The following is a 21,205-nucleotide window of genomic DNA, read 5'->3' as shown; positions in this document are numbered from 1 at the left end:
ACAAGCTTGGCCTTACATTTAAATCTACTTGCACGTGAAATGTTAATACTGTTGTGAAGCACCTAGCACATTTCTGCACCATTAAGGCCCAACTGCGTAGTACACATTCAGTTACAATAGCATGTCTGTACCTTGTTAGTGGTGAACTGTAGCAGCAGTTGTGCAGTTTGCAATTGCTGGCTAATTACTACTCATTGCTGCGCAGTAGTTAAATCTTTGGCTTTAGAGAAAGTGCACAGCAGCATGCAGGCAGCTCAAGGCCATTTGTCTTCCCTGTACTATTCGGCTCACGTTTCATGCACTGCTTTAAAATGCTATTCCAACCTTTGCATCTCACAGGCCATTAAGCAGAAGTTACAAATCAAGAGCCACCAGGCACAGGGCAGTACACTCGACGATACCAGCCAGCCACAGGAAGAGGACAAAGCACGACTGCTACTAGGTGCCAAGCTACTGGTTAGTATGCGAAACGTAGTCACAACTTACAGGCATTTCCATGAGACTGCAGGTGGCACCTATGTACAAGTTTATAGCGTTAAACATGCGCATGCCTGCCCATCACAGTGGCCGCGGCATTTGTGCTGGTAAGCATGAGATTGTGAGTTTGGTTTCGAGCTGCTGTTGCCGCTTTTCAATTGGGGCAGAATGAAAAATTGTACGTGTACAGTATAGCACACCGTTAAGAGAACACCTAGCTGGTACACAAAGGTTTCCAGCAGAAACAATGACATGGACAGCAAGAAAGAAGACATGTGCATCTTCTTTCCTGTTGTCCTTGTCAGTGTTTCCCTGTAACCTCAGGTAAACGCTATTCTTACCTAGCTGGTAATAAAGGCAATATGGTTGAAACACTTCTACTTTATTTAGAGAAAAACATGGCTGACAGGATGCATTACACCAGTATTTAAGAATAAAAGAATGGTCTGCATGCCTTCATGCTATAATTCAGCTGCAATTGGTGGCCGAGTACTAACTGGGTGTTCTTTTTAAAGTGGACCATATTAATGACCCCAGGTGTTCATTAATCCAAAGCCCTCCCATGTGGCATCTCCTATGGCTTTGGAACATCATTATTTTTATTGCAGAATAAGCAGTTTGTAATTTTCGGTTGTCTATTACTGTGAATGTTTCATGTGTTTGACTTGCAAATAGACAAGGTCAGAGAAATTCTATATGAGGCTTGACATTTTTTGGAGCAGAAGTGTGCTTTTGTTGTCCTCCGTGATGTGTGTCATGCCTGGCACTGCAAGGAAAGAATATCACAGAGGCACAAGTGGCAAAGCATTTCCATCAAGCCACATCCACGCAAGAGAGGCAAATAAAGGCTCAATCAAACTCCTCCTCACAATCGTCAGAACCGAGTTGAAACTCAAAACAGGACTCGTTATAGTTTTCCAAGCCTGCTTGCTTGCTTGAAGTGAAGCAACATATAAAAACACCACTGCTCCAGGCTGCCCAGGACCCAGGCTAGCCAGATTTACAATGAAAAAAAAAAAAAAAAAATCCCAACATCCAGTACCGCAGCATTCACACTCTCACCAAAATGACAAAATGACTGTCAATCGTCTGTAACACACAGTGAATGAAAGGGACTCCCTGGACTAGTGAGACTCATCATTGGCAAATATTGGAGAAAAACCCTAGACGAGAGACTTGTCCATGGCACGGAAAGGATTAAGGAGATTAGTGCACCATTTTAATCACTCTGCGTTTATTATGATGCAGGGTGGACCAGAAAAAAGCACCAGGAGGGGATTCTTCAAATGAACATGGCCATTCACTATGCTGATCCATACAAGGGCTTCGTGCATAGTTCTCGAGCTGCTAACACTGGAGGTGTGCAATTCCGCGTGTACATACTCACATACGTCAATGTGATACCTGCTCACTTTGTATTTGATAGTGCACGACAGACCAATGCACCTTTTATGAGAACATTTGGTAAATGAAAAACCATGTGGTTTGTATGTTTTAACGGTATTTATTATTAACGTGATTTTTAAACAGTCTGTGCTATTCCTTTATAAATGTTCGCTGCAATCATTTGCAGTGCAGCAGGTCTTCAGACTGTTTCTGATCCTGCCGTATATGTCCAGCTGCATGTGGGGCCCAAAGTTGCACAGCTATGAACGTAAAGTGTATGTTGTTGTACTTCCAACATTCCTTTTGCTTTATGTCAAGAGCCACTTCTCGTAGTTACCCTGCAATCTGCATCCTACATATATAGTTAGAACATAGACAATCCTGCATTCTGTACATAGAACTTGTTCTTGTTGACTGTTAATGAACAAATATGTGGTCAGCTTTGTAGGCACATGCTTTTATTGAGCTTAATTCACTAGAATATGTATAAGGGCATGTTTGACATGCAAGAAAGATATACTGTACTATTTTAGAAATTGCAAAGGAACCCAGCTTGTTTGCTCGCTGTCTTTGCTATACACATTGGTGCGTTTTTCTAGATCTAAGTCATACAAAATGAAGCCACTACGCATATGTGTGCATAGACTTAGTAAGATCTGTTGCTAGGCTGCTGGTTTATTTCAATTCAGTTTCTCAGTACAGTACGCTGTAGAAAGGTTGAAAAAAGAACAATAAAAGATGGTTCGCAAAGCTTCTGTTTTTGTTTTTAAGTGCTAGTGGTTATGTATGGCCACGTTGGACTCGAAGTGTAACCTTTGTACTTTTTCTTGGCTTTGAGGCCTGTGACAATGGTTGATGTTCCTGGGTAGGCATTTACACCCCCAAAGAAAGTGTCTGTCACAGGGTGGAAGCGAACAGTAGTTCGGGATGACATGGAGATTTTCAGGCAGCTGATCCTTCTGCTGGACAAGGGATTCGTAAGGTGACAGTCCTTCAACAGGTGTGGAGAAGTACTCCACTATGTCATCAACACACTTCACATTCAGCAGCTCGGAGCTTGGGATGTCGTGGCCGAATTCCCTGATGCACCTTGTCAGCAACTATAGACACAAAGAAAAAGATTTGCAGTAAGCTCAAGCAAACAGAACAAGTAACTGAGGCAAAGGTAAGTTGAGCTCCAATTCTTTATACCACATCCCATATCAGCCATGAAGTAAAGGGACACTAAAGCAAAACAAATCTCCATCCATCCAGATGCGACTTAACTTGTGAATGCTGTTACTTGTGAATGCTGTGATGTAATTTAACATGTTCTGTTTGCTTCATCTATGTGTAAACCATTATACCTGCTTAACATTTCACCACATCTCGGTCCACTTGTTTCCTTGTGTCAGTACTTGTTAAAACTCTGCCCCTTGGCTACATTTCACTTCCCCTGATTTTTTGTTTTTAATTCATTACAAGATGTAATTCTGTACAGAATTATGCCATGTTGTTTTCAGTTTACTTGTTTTCTTGCATTAATACACGTTAACAATTCTACCTCTTTGTGGCATTTGCAGTAACCTGAATTGTTTTGTTGCTTTTTATTTGTTGAAAATGTAATTCTGTATACTATTATATAATGTTTCAATTCTTTTGCTGTCGTGTGTAATTATTTGTAGACAACTTTGCTGCATTTGCTCTAACCTAATTTGTTTTGTTCTTATTAATTAGAACAGGAGGTCCCCTTACAGCCTTGAGCTTTGGGACCTCCTTCTGTATATCTTGTTACTGTGCTTTTATTTTCGTGAGTGAATAAATAAAATTCTTATTCTTCGTAAATTTAAGACTGATAAAGTAAACTTCGAAAACTCTGCTGTCGTTAATTACACCGCAATAGGTCAATTATTAGAAGAGAAAATTAAGCTCAAAGTAATTTTTATTTTTCATATCTAGGCCACGTTAGCTCAGTAAAAGTTCCAGAAACTTGCCATATTCAGTCTTGGGCTCCTTTAGAACACAATGTAGTCAATCTTTACTGCTAAAGAATTAGCTGAGATCTAGATGACGCTGTCAAAATCCACAATGTCACGGTAAGCTGGTGCGGGAAATTCAAGGTGGCGTCGCCCCACTCGCCTTCTGCGTTTTTCTATTTTTTCTGGCTTACCAAGCGGCTTCTCGCGGTAAGAGTGGTCTTTTCAGTATTGTGGAAGGGTAATCTACTGATACAGAAGAAATCATTTTCCCTTAAGTGTCCCTTTATGGCATGGGCTTTTCTAAGACACGTGCGAACATAAATTATGGATTACACTTGATACTGTGGTCACAAGGGCACCTCAAACTTCATTTTGCGCACTAAATATTACTACTTGCAGGCGCGACAGGTGACGCAAGATATGTTGCAGTTTCGCCCGAAAGGCGAAGCATCGATTGCGATAGCAAATTATTAGACAGCTATACAAAGTAAGGATAGTAGTTTTAGAGGCTGTATAAACTTGTAAACATTTGCTTACTAATTAAATTAACAAGCATAGTCACACGTGCGCACAGGCAAACATGAACACACCTCGCTAGATGACCATGGTCACTCACTGTCAAAACGCTGGCTCGCACAGTACACTTTAACAAACCGTAACTATTACGCCGCGCGAGTAGAATGAGCAAGATAAACGGCTGTACCCTAAACTTAAGCAGAGGCTCTGCGATGGGTGCCTGCAGCCACGCGCTGTCGGCTTTCTGTCCAAGCACGTCTTCGTATATGGCCTTGACTTTGTCCTCAACATCGTCGACCGGCTTGTACGGTTTCATAGGCTTACAGAACCTGCACATAAGGCAAGGAGAAAGAGCTGCTCTTGATTACACATATGCGCTCGTGAGAAGGGTAGAAATTCGGCCTTGTTGGCACGACATAGTGCAAGAGTACAAGTGAAGCGAAAAAAAAAAAAAAAAAAAAAAACGCGGACAGAAGAAGGGTACAACACATGAGCTAACTTCAATAAACGGTTTTATATGAAACATGGTCACACAAATAGCACATGTGTTGTAACTTAAATAAAACTTGTTGGGCTAGTTGGTAAGTACATGCTTCATAGAACGAAAAGACGTAACACACCAAGGAAAGGACAGGCGAAAGGAAAGAGCACACGCTGTTGTGACGCTCTTTCCTTTCGCCTGTCTTTTCCTTGGTGTGTTGCGTCTTTTCGTTGTATGAAGAATGTTGTAACCTACGTGTTTCTTGCACTTCACTTGCAGCATCTCGTTATACGTACCCTCGATCGCTCAGTGAATTCAACGCTGAGCGAGCCATGGCTTTTGATGGTAGCCCGTTCTCATCTTCTCTTACAGGAATCACCTTTCTGAACCTTCTTGCGGTGCATGCGGCACATGACGTCGAAAGTTCAGCCTGCAAAACACCGAAGACAGAAGGGAACGTAAGAAACAAAAATGTTGCAAACTTTGCACACAAAACCATATATTGGCCGCGCAACTCAACTGCACAATTTTCTTTGCACTGTGCGCTAAAATATGATTACGGTTTCGTCAGCAACTCACCTTTCCTTGAAATAAATTGCTTGGCAATACACAACGTGACCTTCGAATGAGGGCTGCCATTTTAACTCGGCGGAGGTCGCGGTGATGATGATGATAAAAATTGTGTCTTACTGCTTTTATTAACAAGTACTACAACTTGCGCATCAAATTAGTATCTTCGTCATTTTATCATTAAGTTTAGTTTTTACAAGCACACGCTGTTGTGACGAGTGCAAGGGTAAATCCTAAGAGTTGAAGCTGCGCTGGTTTGGCATTCTTTAGTTTCGATCATGGTTTCGATGCTGCTGAACCCATCGCGGTTGCTTTGAGTGATTTCCAGTTCGTGACAATTGATTCTCTGGTGACAAACGATGAGCGTACTCACATTGCAGATCGGCCAGTGTGGCAATCAACTAGGTTTCGAATTTTTTAACGTCTTGGCGCAAGACTTAGGTGTTGGGGAAACCGAGACGCGCCGTGACAGCGAGTACCACAGCCTGTCATCAGAGAGGTGAGTGACCTCGCAAAAGTTTCTGTCGCTCTCCAAGTCTAGCGAATGCCGTCTTTGGTTGCACGAATTTCACTGGATTAATATTGCTTTCCGCAGATTTTTCGCTGTTGACCCTCAAGGTGGTCTACTTGCCAGTGCCGTCCTGGTTGACACGGAAAGAAAGGTTGGCTCATTGATCCGTTTGCTACTGACAAAAATGAACAGGAGTTTTGTTTTTCTGTTCCTTTGTAGCGGTGCGGTTCGCCAGATGTCTTAACATTCGCACCCTTTGTGGCTTTCAAGGCGGCATATCGTCGTGTCTCCTCAACAGTGTAATTGCTTCCTGCACCATTTGTCACGGTCGACATCGCGAAATGCGCGAACTCGAAGCCAGCCAAAATTTTGTTCTCTTGATTTAACCGAAGTTTATGAAGTGAAGGGCACTGTATTGCTTAAACACGTTGTACCTTTAACATGACTTAACTGTAAGATAAAAAAAAAAAAATTTGAACCGCTCCACATTTCTCGGCTCCTTTCGCACAAAGAATATGCATTGCGTTTCCAAACTTGCGCAGCACTGCGAAATAAAACAAAGCGCCTACTTCCAATTAAGGCAATACTAGCAAGATGTGTACATGCACTGGTGTATTCAAAACAACCAAGCAGGGGCTCATATAGTGGCTGTCCTTGAATGCTATTTATGAACATCTACATTCGGGGACTGGACATAAGGGTATGGTCATATTAATGAGAAAATGTGCACTGCTAGTGACAAATCAGTCATGCCGCACAAGTTACAATGTTAATTAAGTCACATATAATATGCCACAATAAATCTTGCATTGCCTAATTGAAATGCAAAGATGGAATTTCACATGCTCATTTGTTTGAGCGACAAAAACTACTGGCCAACACAGCTACCTAATGTGTCCAAGTGTGACCACTTCACCTTTTTATGCGCAATGCACCACTGCTGCTACTTGAGTGAACAACACTGCTTCCATCATTTATCGCCTGCAGAGAATAAATAAATAAAAATTGGGCATAAGCCATCAACGATAATTGTCAGTGTAAGCGAATAGCCGACCATTTCTAGAAAGGTATTCATTTTGTTAAAGGAATGATGCACTTGAAGGAGTATATTTGTTGCAGTGATGTTGTTGCGACAATATTTAGATAGCGTTTGTTGCTTTATTGCGCAATTCCATGAAGAACACGGCCGTTAACTGGCACATTTTTGCAGTAGTATAGGTAGTGGATATACATATAAGCCAATTTGTCCTGCGTGTTGTCTCCAGCAGCACGAGCAGCCGCATGAAAGGCAACTGCTATCCTCCTTACTCTTGCCACCAGAGCCTTCTCCCACACCACAGGGGGAGAGGGTGGTGGGAGAAGAGGGGGGCGATCATTTCGGAGCGCTCCACCGCAGCATCTAAACCTTGAGATGCCCCAAAGCCCTCACACTATAGCATGTGTACCTCAGAGCTATCGCAGTTGTCGTTCGGCAACGAACATGCCCCCCAATTCAATTTACCGAGAGCATACGCCTTTGCATAGGCATCTTTGTATCGGCAGTGAAAGTCCAACCAGCGTGACAACAGGTGAAAGAGCCAAGGAAAGCTACTCGCAGTTTGAAAACTCTGAGACTTCATGTGACCTGTAGCGCAAATGAGCATGCGAGACAACAAGATGAAGATGTAGTGCTTTCCTGCCGTCTTGCAAACCCATTTGTGCTACACATCACATAATCCAATACCAATTAACTGATCAGTTTGTCCTTTAGACTCTTAGTCATTTTTTGACTGGAAGAAAAAAAGCATCCTCGTCATTTTCCAGCCTTTGCAGCAGATATTTTGCTGCCAGCAGCCTTTTTCAATTGGTGTGGCCACGTTTTCACAGTTGTAACATCATTTTCTACTTCAGATTCAACTGGAGGTCATTGGTGATTCCTATTCTCAGTAATCCTCAGTAGTTCAAGCTATAAAGCATGCAGACACCGGTGGATCTTGGATGCGCTGGTGCTGACACATGCCCTTAAATAGATAAGAACTTAATAAAGTCTCCAACCGAAAGGTGGCACTTACCAAAAGTTAACACTCCTAAGCTAACTCGACTTCATTTTCAGTGTTAAATGATGGATGGCGGTGGGGCGCAGCTTTTGAAAAGATTTCAAAAATAAATTGTGGGGTTTAACATCCTGAAACTGCATAGTGGGTCATGAGGGATGCCATAGTGGAGGGCTCTGGATTAATATTGACCACCTAGGGTTCTTTAAAGGAGCCCTGAAACACTTTTAACTAATCATAGAATGGCCTCACTTTTGAAGTATGTCGTCTCACGAATCTCGTGGCACAAAAATGTTTTCGAATCCTTCAACTGTAAGTGGAGTTATTGCACTGATACCCAGCTTTCTTCCTCCTTTCATCTCCGCTGGAACGCTGGAAGCTACACAGCAGAGAAGCCAAGAGGGCAAAGCCCCGGCCAAAAGTTGAATGTCAGTGGGGGCGAAAGGGCTTGTCACGACACGCCATGGCAGCAGCGGAAGACTACACTACGCAGCACGCTGCTGCCATCTCGGAGGGCACACACAATGCAAAGATGAAATTACTTTCCTGTCTGTTTGAGATCACAGGCATATATATTTTTCATTTATTTAACTAAAAATTAGCAATCACCTTATAGACTGCAACGGGACCCTCTAACCGAGGGTCCCGTTGCAGTCTTTGACTTTGGGACCCTCGTCTGTATAGTATCGTTTACATAATCATTGTATTGAATGGTTAATAAACTGAAACTGAAACTGAAACTGTAAGGGCCGCACCCCCAACTTGGCAGCCGAAAATTTGGGGGAAAAGTTTGCTGCATACTTTCGCATGCTGCTTCTAGATGGCAAGAGTTGGGGCGTGCACAATATCCGGGGTGTACACAAGTCACCGGCTAGGCCAGCACCATTTTGACCAAAAGGTTTGGTCCCCTGTAAAGGCCGCACCTAATCAAAATTGTGGAATAAAAGTGCGGTCCTTGCACGAGTCTATACAGTATGTATTACTGAGAATGTTCTCGCAATCACAAAATCAGCCAATAGCGTTGGTGGGGCAGCTGCTGTTGACACTGCATTAAGACATTGTGGAAGCGAGAGCAACAGATTTTTTGCTGCATTTGGCAGTAGATTGTAAATTCCCTGCTGCATACAGTGAAGTAATATTTGGCTCACATGTTCACAGCAGCCTCTACGACAGATTGGCAACATTTTCTTACTCTGTTCAAAAAGTGTTTCAGGGCCCCTTTAACATGCACCTAAATCTAAGTACACTCACATTTTCGCATTTCGCCCCCATGGAAATGCGGCTGCCACATTGGTGAATTAAAATCAGGATTTCATGCTCAGCAGCACAGCTCCATAGCCACTGAGTGAGCCCGGTGGGTTACAATTTTTAATAATTGAGTGGGCGGATGGAGGGAGAGTTTCATTTAATATGAGAACTTGTTTTCTAGTATGCTTGTCTGATGGGGAAGACAAAAGGGGAGAGAAGAGAAGGGAACTGACTTGTCTGTATCGTCAGCTTTGAGTAAATACAGCCTTTCGGTTGGAGACATTATTTATTAACCTCTTAATTATTCCAACGAGACAGGTAATTCTGTCACACTGTTTAGCTTCCAGACACTGTGTGACAATTTCCTCAACTCGCCAACTATTCCGACTGAGAGCACATAATAGCAAATCTACATGCTTCCTTTTTTTTTTTTTTTTTGGACCATATAGATGCATGTTATAGATGTAGTTCAAAGAAAATAAATGTTTGTTGTACTTGTGCAACTGTTGGCCTCCACAAACAAATGTTTCATTTTCTTGACACCGCAGGCTGTCGGCAGGGTGTTGAAAGAAGCCTGTAACAGCAACAAGTGGCACTACCCCAGTGGGGCAGCTTACACTAGCGCGCAAGGCGCTGGCAACAACTGGGCTCTGGGTTATTTCGAACATGCTGAGAAAGGCCTGGACGAGATCTGCGACCTTGTGAGATGCCATGCTGAGCAACGAGACTGGTTGGACGGCTTCCTACCCATTTTTTCTCTGGGTGGAGGGACAGGCAGTGGTTTGGGAACCAAGCTCACCGAGACCTTAAGGGACGATTACCCAAACACACCTGTCATAACAGCAGTAAGCAGATGCAATATACGTAATACTTGTGCTGTTCAGTAAATAAACATACTACCATGAGACCTTGGTGCAATGAAATAATTGTTCTGACTTAATTTCCCCCCACAAGTTTCCATAAAAGACCATGCTAGACCATGCTTGAAATAATGGTAATGGTTCATCACAGTTTCAATTTAACATGCTTCAGATTTTTACTGCATAAATTTCTGCTCCCATGATCCCATAGCGTTAAACTTTCACTTTTAAGTTCAACATGTTTGTACAGCTCACTTCAGTTATTGCCTAAAGGGAGCATTCCTGCGTGCCAAATTATAGTACTTGAATGGAGAAATCAAAATTGGAACAATACTGAAGCCTGCTCTCAATCTCCCATATGAAGGGCACGCAGATGGCAGAAGAAATCAATCTTTTTTTAATGACGTTGATTGTCCTTCTTATTCCCCCCCCCCCTTTTTTTTTTTCACTGATCGTATGTTTATACCCTCCTGTTATCTCATGTGTACTCGTTTTCCTGCCAAACCCTGCATAGTGTGTTTCTTGCATGTAGCTCTTCTCTGTGTTAGTTTAATGTCTACTACATTTATTGTTATTCCTTGTATACCACTAGTATGTGTAATTTCAGATATCTAGTTTGTAATCAAATTTTCAGGTGATGTGTCCCTTAAAGCCAATCTTGAGGCCCTGTAAGGCATTTCAAATAAACGAGTATAAGCTTGTAGCCAACCTTGTTGCAAGCATATATCTGCAAATGTGTACAGAAGGTGGGTTGGGGGACCGTATTCTTGCTGATCCAGGTGGTGTGGCCGTTCAAGTCAGGAGAAGTGTCAGTGCAGGCATACAATGTACTGCTGTCTCTGGCACATTTACAAGATTCTGCAGATGCCCTCCTTGTGCTAAGCAATGATGCTCTGCACCGGGTGGTCACCCAGAGGTGGGCACTGCGTAGCGCCTCTCTGGTCGAGATGAATGCACTGGCTGCCAGACACCTGGCCTGCTTGCTGCAGCCCAGCCGAGACTTGCATGGACTGCACACCTGTCTTGGCAAGTTTTATTTAGCAGCCCTCTCAGTTAGTTGACGCATATCTTCAGTTTTTGCCCTGTAAAACTCGATATGAATAACATGATGCACATATCCGCTGTAATTTTGTGCCCTTTTCGGTAGGTTATTACTTTACATGTCTTCGGGTATCTTCCAATACAAGGAGCGATTTCATGACTATGATATTCTGTTTCAGCAAGCATTCGAAGCTTCTGTTAAAAGCAGGTATAGCAAAAATAAAGTGCTTATTCTTTATCTGGCAACACATTATATGTGACACCGTGCATCAGGCACTCTGTGGTAATCAGCATATAAATCCTACTATAACTAAAATTTACTCATTTCTTGCCTAATATATAATCTTCCTGTATGCACTTTCACAGGTGACGTTGCCTCTGAGCTGGGATGCCATGGGTCTATGAAGCAGGTGGGCCTGTTTCAGGTGCCACAGGAGCCACCTGCAATGGCTGCTTTCAGCTGCAGCTCCTGGCAGGGTCTGGTGCGGGCCCTTGGCAAGATGCAGCGCTGCCACAGTGCCACCGATGAAGGTCAGCAGTGTCACTCTCATGTTTTGTTAGGCCCACCACATTTGCACAGATGCTATTATTTCGTTCATTAGGGTAGTCATACCACCTGTGTGGAAGTGCGTGTCACCCGCCATGGTAGCTCAATGTCTATAGCTTCACACTACTGAGCTCAAGGTCGGGGGCTCAATCCCGGCCGTGGCGGGTGCATCTCAATAGGGGCGAAATGAAAAAATGGTCATATACTTTGATTTAGGAGTGGGTGCACGTTAAAGATCCCCAGGTGGTCAAAATTTATCAGGAGCCCCCACTACAACATGCCTTTTAATCGGATTGTGGTTTTGGGCACATAAAACCACAGAATTTAATTTTTAAGTGTACGTCAGTCAGTGAGTGAAAATAATGTTTAAAATGCAATACAAAATGTTGCTCTCGGAAAATATTATACATAGAACTATAAATCAAGAAACAACCATTCAATAGTAAACCGCATCATTTACAAATAACATTTTACCAAAATCCACTCCATTTATGGGTCGGATTTGGGAAGAAAGACAACTGAGAAACATCAGTTCCATAGAGCATTTCCCGGGAGCATGCAGTCATAGTTTCAATTTTTCGCTCTGGCGGCCACATTCTGATTGGGGTAGGATGCAAAAGTGCTTTTGTTCAACCTTTTGGTGCATGTTATTAAAGAACCCCAGGTGGTCAAAATCGGTCTGGAACCCTCCACTATGGCATCTCTCTAGCCCTTATGTTGCTTTGAGATGTTCAACCCTATCAAGTTCGTTTACTCGCCCAAACCGAGACAGAAACGTCATGGAGCAGCCCGATTTTTACGAACTGTCATCTCCAACGGCTCGATCCTACACTGAGGCTACAAATTCCTTCGAACTTCCCCCGCCGTGATGCAACTTTACTTTGCCGCCTCTGGTTAGGAGTGGCTTTTACGAAAGCGTACTCATTCCTTCTGGACATGTCCGACACACCAATCTGTGACTCGTGCAACTGTGAGGAGACGGTGGAACACGTGTTGTGTTTTTGTCATCTTTATGAGACAGAACGTGACCTTCTCCGGAGTGTGTTAGACCGATTAGACAGCAGACCGTTTTCAGAGACAAAGATTCTTGGACCGTGGCCCCATGCGTCGCAGGCTTACAAAGCGACGCGGGCATTGTTACAGTTCATGAAGTCGACTGACTTCAGTGACCGATTGTGAAGTGTTGGACAACCGCACGTGTTTATACTGCAAGTACTTTCTTCCCTCTCTCTCCTTTCTTTTCATCCCTTTAAACCCCTTCCCCCGTGTAGGGTAGCAAACCGGACGTGCTTCTGGTTAACCTCCCTGCCTTTCCTTCTTTTTTCCTCCTCCTCCTCCTCAACCCTATCAAGTAATCAAAAACACCGTTCTGACTTTCAATAAAGGAATTATTGTTAAAATGTAAATTTACAATCTACTCGCTTAACATTATGCATTGCTTCGAGTTACTTCAGATGCTTTAACAACGGCCCTTTCTATCACAATAAAGTCATGTGCCTAATGGTGGAGCATACTTAGAAAACCTTTCACAATGACTCCAGGCGTCAAGTGAAAAACACTCTATTTTATTTCATCATTATCAGCCTATATTTTATGTCCACTGCAGGACGAAGGCCTCTCCCTGCGATCTCCAATTATCCCTGTCTTGCGCTAGCGTATTCCAACTTGCGCCTGCAAATTTCCTAACTTCATCATCCCATCTGGTTTTCTGCCGACCTCGACTGCGCTTCCCTTCTCTTGGAATCCATTCTGTAACCCTAATGGTCCACCGGTTATTCATCCTACGCATTACATGGCCTGCCCAGCTCCATTTCTTCTGCTTAATGTCAACTAGAATATCGGCTTTCCCCGTTTGTTCTCTGATCCACACCGCTCTCTTCCTGTCTCTTAATGTTAGTCCTAAGTTTTTTCGTTCCATCGCTCTTTGTGCGGTCCTTAACTTGTTCTCGAGCTTCTTTGTTAACCTCCAAGTTTCTGCCCCATATGTTGCAATGATTGCAAGAATGCAATGATTGTACACTTTTCTTTTCATTGACAGTGGTAAGCTCCCTGTCAGGATTTGGCAATGCCTGCCGTATGCACTCCAACCTAATTTTATTCTTCTGTAAATTTCTTTCTTGTGATCAGGGTCCCCTGTGAGTAATTGACCTAGATAAACGTACTCCTTTACAGACTCTAGAGGCTGACTGGCGATCTTGAATTCTTGTTCTCTTGCCAGGCGATTGAACATTATCTTTGTCTTCTGCATATTCATCTTCAACCCAATTCTTACACTTTCTCGATTAAGGTCCTCAATCATTTGCTGTAATTCATCTCCATTGTTGCTGAATAGGGCAATGTCATCTGCAAACCGAAGGTTGCTGAGATATTCGCCGTTAATCCTCACTCCTAAGCCTTCCTAGTCTAAGAGCTTGAATACTTCTTCTAAGCATGCAGTGAATACCATTGGAGAGATTGTGTCTCCTTGCCTGACCCCTTTCTTGATAGGTAACTTTCTACTTTTCTTGTGGAGAACCAAGGTAGCTGTGGAATCCTTGTAGATGTTTGCTAAGATATTCACGTATGCCTCCTGTACTCCTTGATTACGCAATGCCTTGATTACGCTATTTTATTTCATTTGATGCTAAATTCAAGAGCTTTTCCAAAAGCATAATTTGGTGCATAGCAGTGTAACAATTATACCATTATATATGCTGTTTATTCTTGCACAGGGCCAATGCAAAATCAGATACGCATAGATTGCTAAATTGGCTTACTGCGATGAGCAAATATTACGACTCTATGTGGTGTCATTATAAGTTGACTGCACTGCGCTTTACAGTGTCGATTTTATATAAATAATTTATTGCTGTAAAATATTTACACTTTTGGTTTCTGGGTATGTACCACATGTAGTCAAACACTGTTGCAGACGCACTGTTGTCAAACAGTGTGTCTGCTATTCTGCCTGTATGCTGCTGCAGTCCCTATTTCTGTCAAGAATGTGTCAAGAACTGAATCCTAGAAAAATGTTTTGCTGGACCATTTGGTGAAACATTGCTAAATGGATATTAGGAGCGAACTCGCATACCTTGTCTGTTCTTATCTCTGTATGTGTTTCTACTTTCAGCTAGTCTCTATTTATAGTAACGTCTGTACATTGTAGTACTGTCAAGAATAAATGTGGTGGGCTCATGAAAAATAATTTTCAAGGAAACGGTGAGAAGTGTTGTAGTGCAGAGTTAAAGGAGAAATCATTTGGTCAGTCAGCCTCAAATGCTACACGCATGTGGCAAGGGAAAAAAATCGAGGATGAAAAAGGAAATTTGAGTGTTGACACTGTGATCATAGCAGTTAAGCTTTTCAGCTGGATTTGTCGCAGAAGAAACTGCCTCAAGTTCCTTTGTGATTATCAATAGTGTCCGCACATGATGCCACTAAATGTCATGAGTGGCTTCCTGTGCGTTTCCAATTTGCACATGTCATTGCCTTGGTATGTAAATGCCATTTTAGTGTTGCAGAAATTTTATGCAGTAGAACAACTCTGATTTTGTAATGCATTCCAGCTTGTGAACAAGATGTTCACACAAGCTTTTCTGCTGACAATTAGTGGTGACTGCAGTTTGCCAGAATGACGTTGTCCGGGATCACATCATGCAGACAACTCGGAGAGAAGCACATCACTATCATGGAAGTCATGCAAAACTGTACTTGCCAACTCTGAGTCCCTCAAACGTGCTCTTGGGACAAAGGAATGTGCAAACAAACCAAAGGGCATTCATTACGCCTTTTATACAATGAGGTCAGCTAGCCAAATTACTACAAATCAAACATGCCGATGGTCGCTTACGAATCGAGGAAGTCCGACTCACCATGACAGGATATCGAGCAATTATGTTCGCGCCCATACTGTACACCAACGCACAATTATTCGCGTGTACAGTCACGTAAACAGTGGCCCATTCGAACGATCGTGCTCGTCCATCCTGGTACCCTACTCTGAAGCCTTTCTCAGGACAGTCCCGTGAAGCATGCCAGTCTGCGCGTGAAATGTCTGCGCCCCTAGCCGACCCCAGGCCAAAGAGGAAGAGGCTACTTCATTTTGCACCCAAGTAACTTTGCTGTTAGGTGGCATTAGCAGCATAAAACTCGCACCATCTCTCGTACTATTCTGCGACTGCCGACCGGCGGCAGCGCAAAGCTACATGAAAAAGCCAAATTACAGGAGACACAAGAGCCATGCGGGGAAAACAACATCAGGGGACGCGCGAGAGCCAAGCATACCGATACAGTACTTAAGCAGAGTGTTACAAATTTTGAAAGTGCTCAGTAAACGCCACATGCGTGTGCATGGCTTCCTGTTGAGTGCCACTGTGAACATGTTAGCCACAGCTCACAGACACCGTGATATTCGTTTTCCATTATTTTCACTTTACTTGCCATGGATTTGCATTGAGCAATAGAGTCAGATGATACTTGCTGCTGTATGGCTTTGGACATTTCATCACTTATATCGCTTCCAGCAATTTGTCTTGTATTGATGCCTTGGTAAGCCAGTACCAACAAATCATTTAAGGTTAACTCTTTGACTGTCTATACCTTTGGCATTCTAAATTAAATTTAGCAGAAGGATAGTGGCTTTCTTGATGCACTTCATCTTGTGCACAGTGCGTTTAGGTTATCCCAGGATGAACGGCAACATCACAATACATCAAAGCGTGGCCTTCAAGGTAATGGTGTATCATATTGGTTCTCTTTGATTTGTCGTCCCGGACTGTCCAGGACTGTCCGAGATACTGCATACGCAATGCTCTTTGGCTGAAAGCACCATCTCGGGCAGTCTGGGACCGTCAGGAATGAATAATCAAAGAGGGCCTATTGTTGCATTAAAGATGGCCACAATCTCAGAGGCCATACAAAACCTGATACACTATGAATTTCATTGCATTGTTGTGGAATGGACAGTAGCTCATACTTGCTTGCATATCACATCCAGACCTATTTTACAGCCACAAGTAAGCCATGGCACAGTAATACATTTAGTCGTTCCAGCATTTGTTTTTCCCTCTTTTCGATGCTACGTCCGACTGGTGCCTATTACTTCGAAGGAACTGTAATTTTGGGGGAGGGAGGGTATGCAATATGGACAGCACCTTTTGCAAATAGCCTTGTAGTAATTTGTTTTAAAAATTTCTTGTTTATTGCTGCAGCCATGGGCACTGAAAAAAGGCCTCCTACCTGTGTTGCCTCCCTGGCTGTTGCACGGGGCGAAGGGCTGTCGGCCCTCAATACCACTGACCTCGCCTGCCGCCATGCAACTTTTGTGGAGGCGGGTCATGAGCTCAGTGTGTGGACAAATCCTCACAAATTTTTGGGCTCTGCTCGTACCCTGTTGCTTGCTAGCAACAGTGATGCCTGCGTCCCTCACTTGGACTTGTTAGTAAGCCGAGCATGGTGCCGTTTCACTGAGGCTGCCTACCTTCATCACTACGCGCGCCATGGACTGCAGGCTGAGGACATGGCTGATGCTTTTGTGCGTGTTGAGCAAGCCATTGCTAGCTACAAACAACTGTCTAGATAACAGCGTTAAAAGCTGGGCCAGTTGGTACATGATTGAAGGTGAAACAACAGTGAAAAACACAATGTACACAAGCAAGAAGACAACGGGACAAGGCTGGAACTAACAATTGAATTTTTATTATGGGAAATAAGCACAATGTAACCTCCGGCACTCCTCTGGGTATGCACAAAAGCCATTCCAAGACCATCGTCAATTCTTGGGTTGTAGCGTATCAGGTGATTTGTTTCTAGATTAGGTTTTTTCCGGTAGTCTTGTGGTGGTTTTCGCACATTCACCTGAGGGCTGCTAAAGGGGATATATTTGATATTTCCCTCAATAAAAATTTCATTGTAAGTTCTAACCTCATCCCATCTTCTTGCTCGTGTACGTTGTGTGTTTTTGGCTGGTTTTTCACCTTTAACTATCTAGATAGCATGAATGAATGTGCCCATGCACACTAGTCAAAGGTTCACTTGCTTTCTTATGAATGCAGTCGAGCCAATTCATATGAAACTCAGGTATTTTTAGTAATTCTTTGTATTCAGCAGGGGAACTTTTGCACCCAAGTACTGTCTTTAAGTATACTATGTCCCTTAAGTATACCATGTAAACGTGTATTAAATGGTCAGTGCATACGTTGAGCTTTGAACAAAGGGTTTTTCCTCCCCGTTTTCCTCTCTTCCATTTCTATGTTTCTGTCTCCTCCTTTCTGAAGAGTAGGCAGGCGTTGTGCCCCTTCCAGTAGCACCGCTTTCCCTTTCCTGTAAAGTGTATATATGTTTTCAAAACAAATCATAATAATAAAGGATTTTGCCACATCCCCATACGGTGCCTTTCTCTCAGAACATATAGTGTGCTGATGGTGCCTTGATTGAGTGAAATTGCTCTTGCCACGCAAAAATGGGCTTCTGCGACAGTCTGTAACTTATCTACCTGGGCATTTACGAGCAGTGCACTGTAATAAGTAATTAATAATTAAACATTGTTCTTAAATGTAGTGCATAAAAAAAGCCTGAAATCTATGCAAGTGAAACCAGTGCCATGACACTTGTAGTTGCGCTAAACTCAGTAGTTTTTTTACTGTGATCAATTCATTGGTTACCCACTTAAGATCAATTAACTGAATTTTTTAACACAACACTTTAAGCTAATTCTTGATGTCCAAAAGTTGTATAGCTTGTTATTTAATCATGAGTGATTAGCAGAATACTAACTAGAATAGGGAAAATATTTTGTACTATAACCTTACAATGCCTGCTGAGCAGGTTGTGCCACTTGTATCTGCATGGTTTGTTCAAGTCATGTGAGAAGTGTGTGTTGACCTGGTTGATGATAGCTCTTTTTGTGAGCTTTTGCAAAATTCCAATTTTCAAACTAAATCTCTTTAATAACTATTTTTCCAAGTTTGCAAGATCCCCCCTAATTTGGTAGCATCTAAGTGTAAGAGTACAATTAGGCACGAAGCCTTCCGGCGTTGCTGTCAGACACGTTTTACGTATGATGTCCACTGATGACAAGTGGCGTTGCGGACTAATGCGGACTCCTCCGCTTCGTTTGGTTGGACGCTAACGCTGTTTTTGCTCTCTTGCGGCGCGCATTTGCGGTGTTCCGCGGATTTATTTTATTGCGATAGCAATTTACTTCAAGTGGATTTCTGCCGTCGGCGTCATGAGGTTCCATATAAAGTCCATGGGTGGTAAAATCGTCGCCGGGCGCCGTATGTGCGAGTGAAAGCTGACGCATGGCGGAGAGCAAACGCGACTTCCTCTGTCGCGCAAAAGGCCGTGGGGGTATGTGAGGGAGGGAGGAGGGGTGACACTGTGCTGCAGCACCAAATGCCTATCTTGCAACCGGGCGCAAGGAGAACTGGCGACGCAATCTCCCACACGAAAGAAGGAAAGCGGGAAGGCAGTGCGGGAGGGAGGGAAGGGGGGCAGCTTCTATTCTGCCAACAAATGCGCACTTGTACTTTGCGTTGGTGCAGGCTGTTGAACGCACCGTATCTTGAACGCGATCTCCAGACGGCTCAGACCTTTGTATGCGCTGTGCTTTCACCGCTCAGTTTCCTTTGAAGCGATAAACCGCACGAACCTTCCCTCGCTGCGGCAGCCGCGCTCGTTCGCGCCAGCATTTTGACAGTGGTTGTCTGCGTTCATCAAGTGTGATCTATTCATGTTTGCTTGTGCACGCTGACATTACACTTGTTAATTCAATTAGTAAGCAAATGTGCCCAAGTTTATGCAGCCAATAAAACTATTTCTACTCCGTATAGCTCTCTACTAATTTGCTATTGCAATTGATGCTTCGCCTTTCGGGCGAAACTGCGACATTTTTTTGTAATGCTCTGACGTATACATCAGCGCGCACGTTATCGGCCCCGATCTACAAATGGGAGAAATGCGCATAGTAGTAAATTACGGCCTCCGAGATTAAGTGCAAAAGCTTAGATACGCTGCCCGTTTTTGGAGGCTAGGAGGCCACAAGCTGCTGGCTGACTTATTGCGCAGTTCACACGTTTCTGTTACTCACTGTGATGGTGCTTTTTTACACTGGGGGATGGGTAATGGAGGTTCTTTGGATCGAGCGCACCTCGGTGGGCCACTTGACGAGCGCGTAACCAGGGAAAGCTTATCAGTGGCTCGCGGAACCCCGAGGAGGGGCCTGCGGAACCCCTGTGTTCTGTGGAATCCACTTTGAGAACCCATGAACTAGATAAACCAAGTACAGTAGAGCCTTGTTGATATGATCCCGTTACATACGATTTCTCGGAGCCAACGTTCGCGATCGAGAACACAAAAAAATGGCCCAATAAGTTATGTTTTTTTTTTTTTTTTACTGGTTCATACGTTCCCGGAAAACACAATATTTCGGCAGCAACATTGCCAAACTGCGATCATATGACACATTTTCCGGCCGCTAGATCCCATGTAAACAAGAAAATGCGCGAGGCGCGTGATTGAGAACAGTAGCCGCCCGCCGCGGCAGCTTTACTGCAATACTCGCCTGCCTGTCTGACGTGAAAATTAGGCACGCACTCAGTTTCTTATTCTGGTACCAGCAAAGCTCCTCCCGGATTGTCGCACGTCGCATTCACAGCTATTACCGCCTACAGTATTCAGTTAAGCATCTTCACTTGTTCTACAGTGCGTGGGGCGTAGTGCTGTTGGAAGCATACTGCACACTTTTAGTAGGTGATAACCCAAACGCGCCGCCGTTCCCCGCTGCACGCGGTATCCGTGAGTGTCACGTTTCGCTCTGGCGGCATCCGGCATCGCCCACCAGCTCGATATCGTTTCTGTTCTCCGTCGCCCTCTTAAAACACTACACAATAGGAAAATAAAACGCATCTCGGGCCGCCGTCCTACCAACTCGACACGCGTCGACATCTCTTGTCTCGAGCCACAACAATTCGCGCAACGCTTCACATTAGGTAAATGTAAGTGCAGTTGAGTCTGTCAAATTTTTTTAGTTACTTCGTATTGTACGTTTTCCCGGCTATTACGTTTCACCCCCAGAACGTATCAACGAGGGAGGGGGGGGGTCTACTCTGGTGGCGCTAAGGTTTGTGGGTTTCAACAGCTCGTTCTAAAAGGGGCAACAAAAGGTATCCTACGACATTACATCAAAGCAGCATTTCACCATTGCCAACTCGTAACAAGAACTTTTGCACAAGTCCTAGCACAGCCGACCGAAACCAGATCTTGTTCATACTGTGCTGTCAGCAATGGCCGGTAATGTTGAGTGATAACCGTACCCTACTGAATTAATTTTATATTGATGTAACTTACTTTTTACCTTGAACATGTAGCTGTAGTTGAATAATTAAAATAGCCAGTGCTGATGCTACACAATAGGTACCGTAGTCCGAACTAGGTGGCGCTGCTGCAATTTTTCCTTTCATAATTTTTTCAATTACAAAAGCTCTGTTCTCAATACGTATGACGAATTTGTTATTACAGAAACCTTATTTTTAAATCTAGGTGGTCAATACTTCAGTTGTTTGTTATCTAGTTGTAAATTGCAGTACTTGTATCAAAT

General features: G+C 43.5%; 2 protein-coding genes and 1 pseudogene across 2 annotated transcripts in view; 2 read left to right on the top strand and 1 right to left on the bottom strand.

Annotated features, from left to right (window-relative positions):
• LOC119446708 (protein KIAA0100-like) overlaps window positions 1-2,616 on the top strand; it is an 85,893-nt gene extending 83,277 nt beyond the window's left edge. The window contains exons 47-48 of the mRNA XM_037711226.2: window positions 340-456; window positions 1,726-2,616. Coding sequence (XP_037567154.1) covers window positions 340-456; window positions 1,726-1,767 — 159 coding nt within the window. The 3' untranslated portion in view covers window positions 1,768-2,616. The remainder of the gene's footprint in view (window positions 1-339; window positions 457-1,725) is intronic.
• Window positions 2,518-5,541, bottom strand: LOC119446711 (uncharacterized; annotated as a pseudogene).
• Window positions 5,542-5,620: 79 nt separating this feature from the next.
• LOC119446710 (tubulin delta chain-like) lies at window positions 5,621-17,808 on the top strand. The gene is made up of 6 exons (XM_037711230.2): window positions 5,621-5,887; window positions 5,984-6,050; window positions 9,729-10,025; window positions 10,820-11,066; window positions 11,448-11,612; window positions 16,818-17,808. Exons 1-6 carry the CDS (start codon window positions 5,748-5,750, stop codon window positions 17,186-17,188), a joined length of 1,287 nt encoding a protein of 428 aa, XP_037567158.1. The 5' UTR covers window positions 5,621-5,747; the 3' UTR covers window positions 17,189-17,808.
• The last annotated feature ends 3,397 nt before the right edge of the window (window positions 17,809-21,205 follow it).

The sequence above is a fragment of the Dermacentor silvarum genome, chromosome 3 (genome assembly GCF_013339745.2).
Source record: "Dermacentor silvarum isolate Dsil-2018 chromosome 3, BIME_Dsil_1.4, whole genome shotgun sequence".
In the NCBI taxonomy this organism is placed as follows: domain Eukaryota; kingdom Metazoa; phylum Arthropoda; class Arachnida; order Ixodida; family Ixodidae; genus Dermacentor; species Dermacentor silvarum.
Note: the sequence above shows the minus strand (reverse complement) of the source record. Positions and strands in the feature narration are given on the sequence as shown.

Bases quoted from the DNA above. Each gene is read 5' to 3' on its own strand.
- LOC119446710 (XM_037711230.2), top strand. From the start codon at position 5,748: ATGAGCGTACTCACATTGCAGATCGGCCAGTGTGGCAATCAACTAGGT. The intron at 11,067-11,447 runs GCAAGTTTTATT...GCACTTTCACAG, and splicing joins TGGACTGCACACCTGTCTTG to GTGACGTTGCCTCTGAGCTG. The intron at 11,613-16,817 runs GTCAGCAGTGTC...TTATTGCTGCAG, and splicing joins CCACAGTGCCACCGATGAAG to CCATGGGCACTGAAAAAAGG.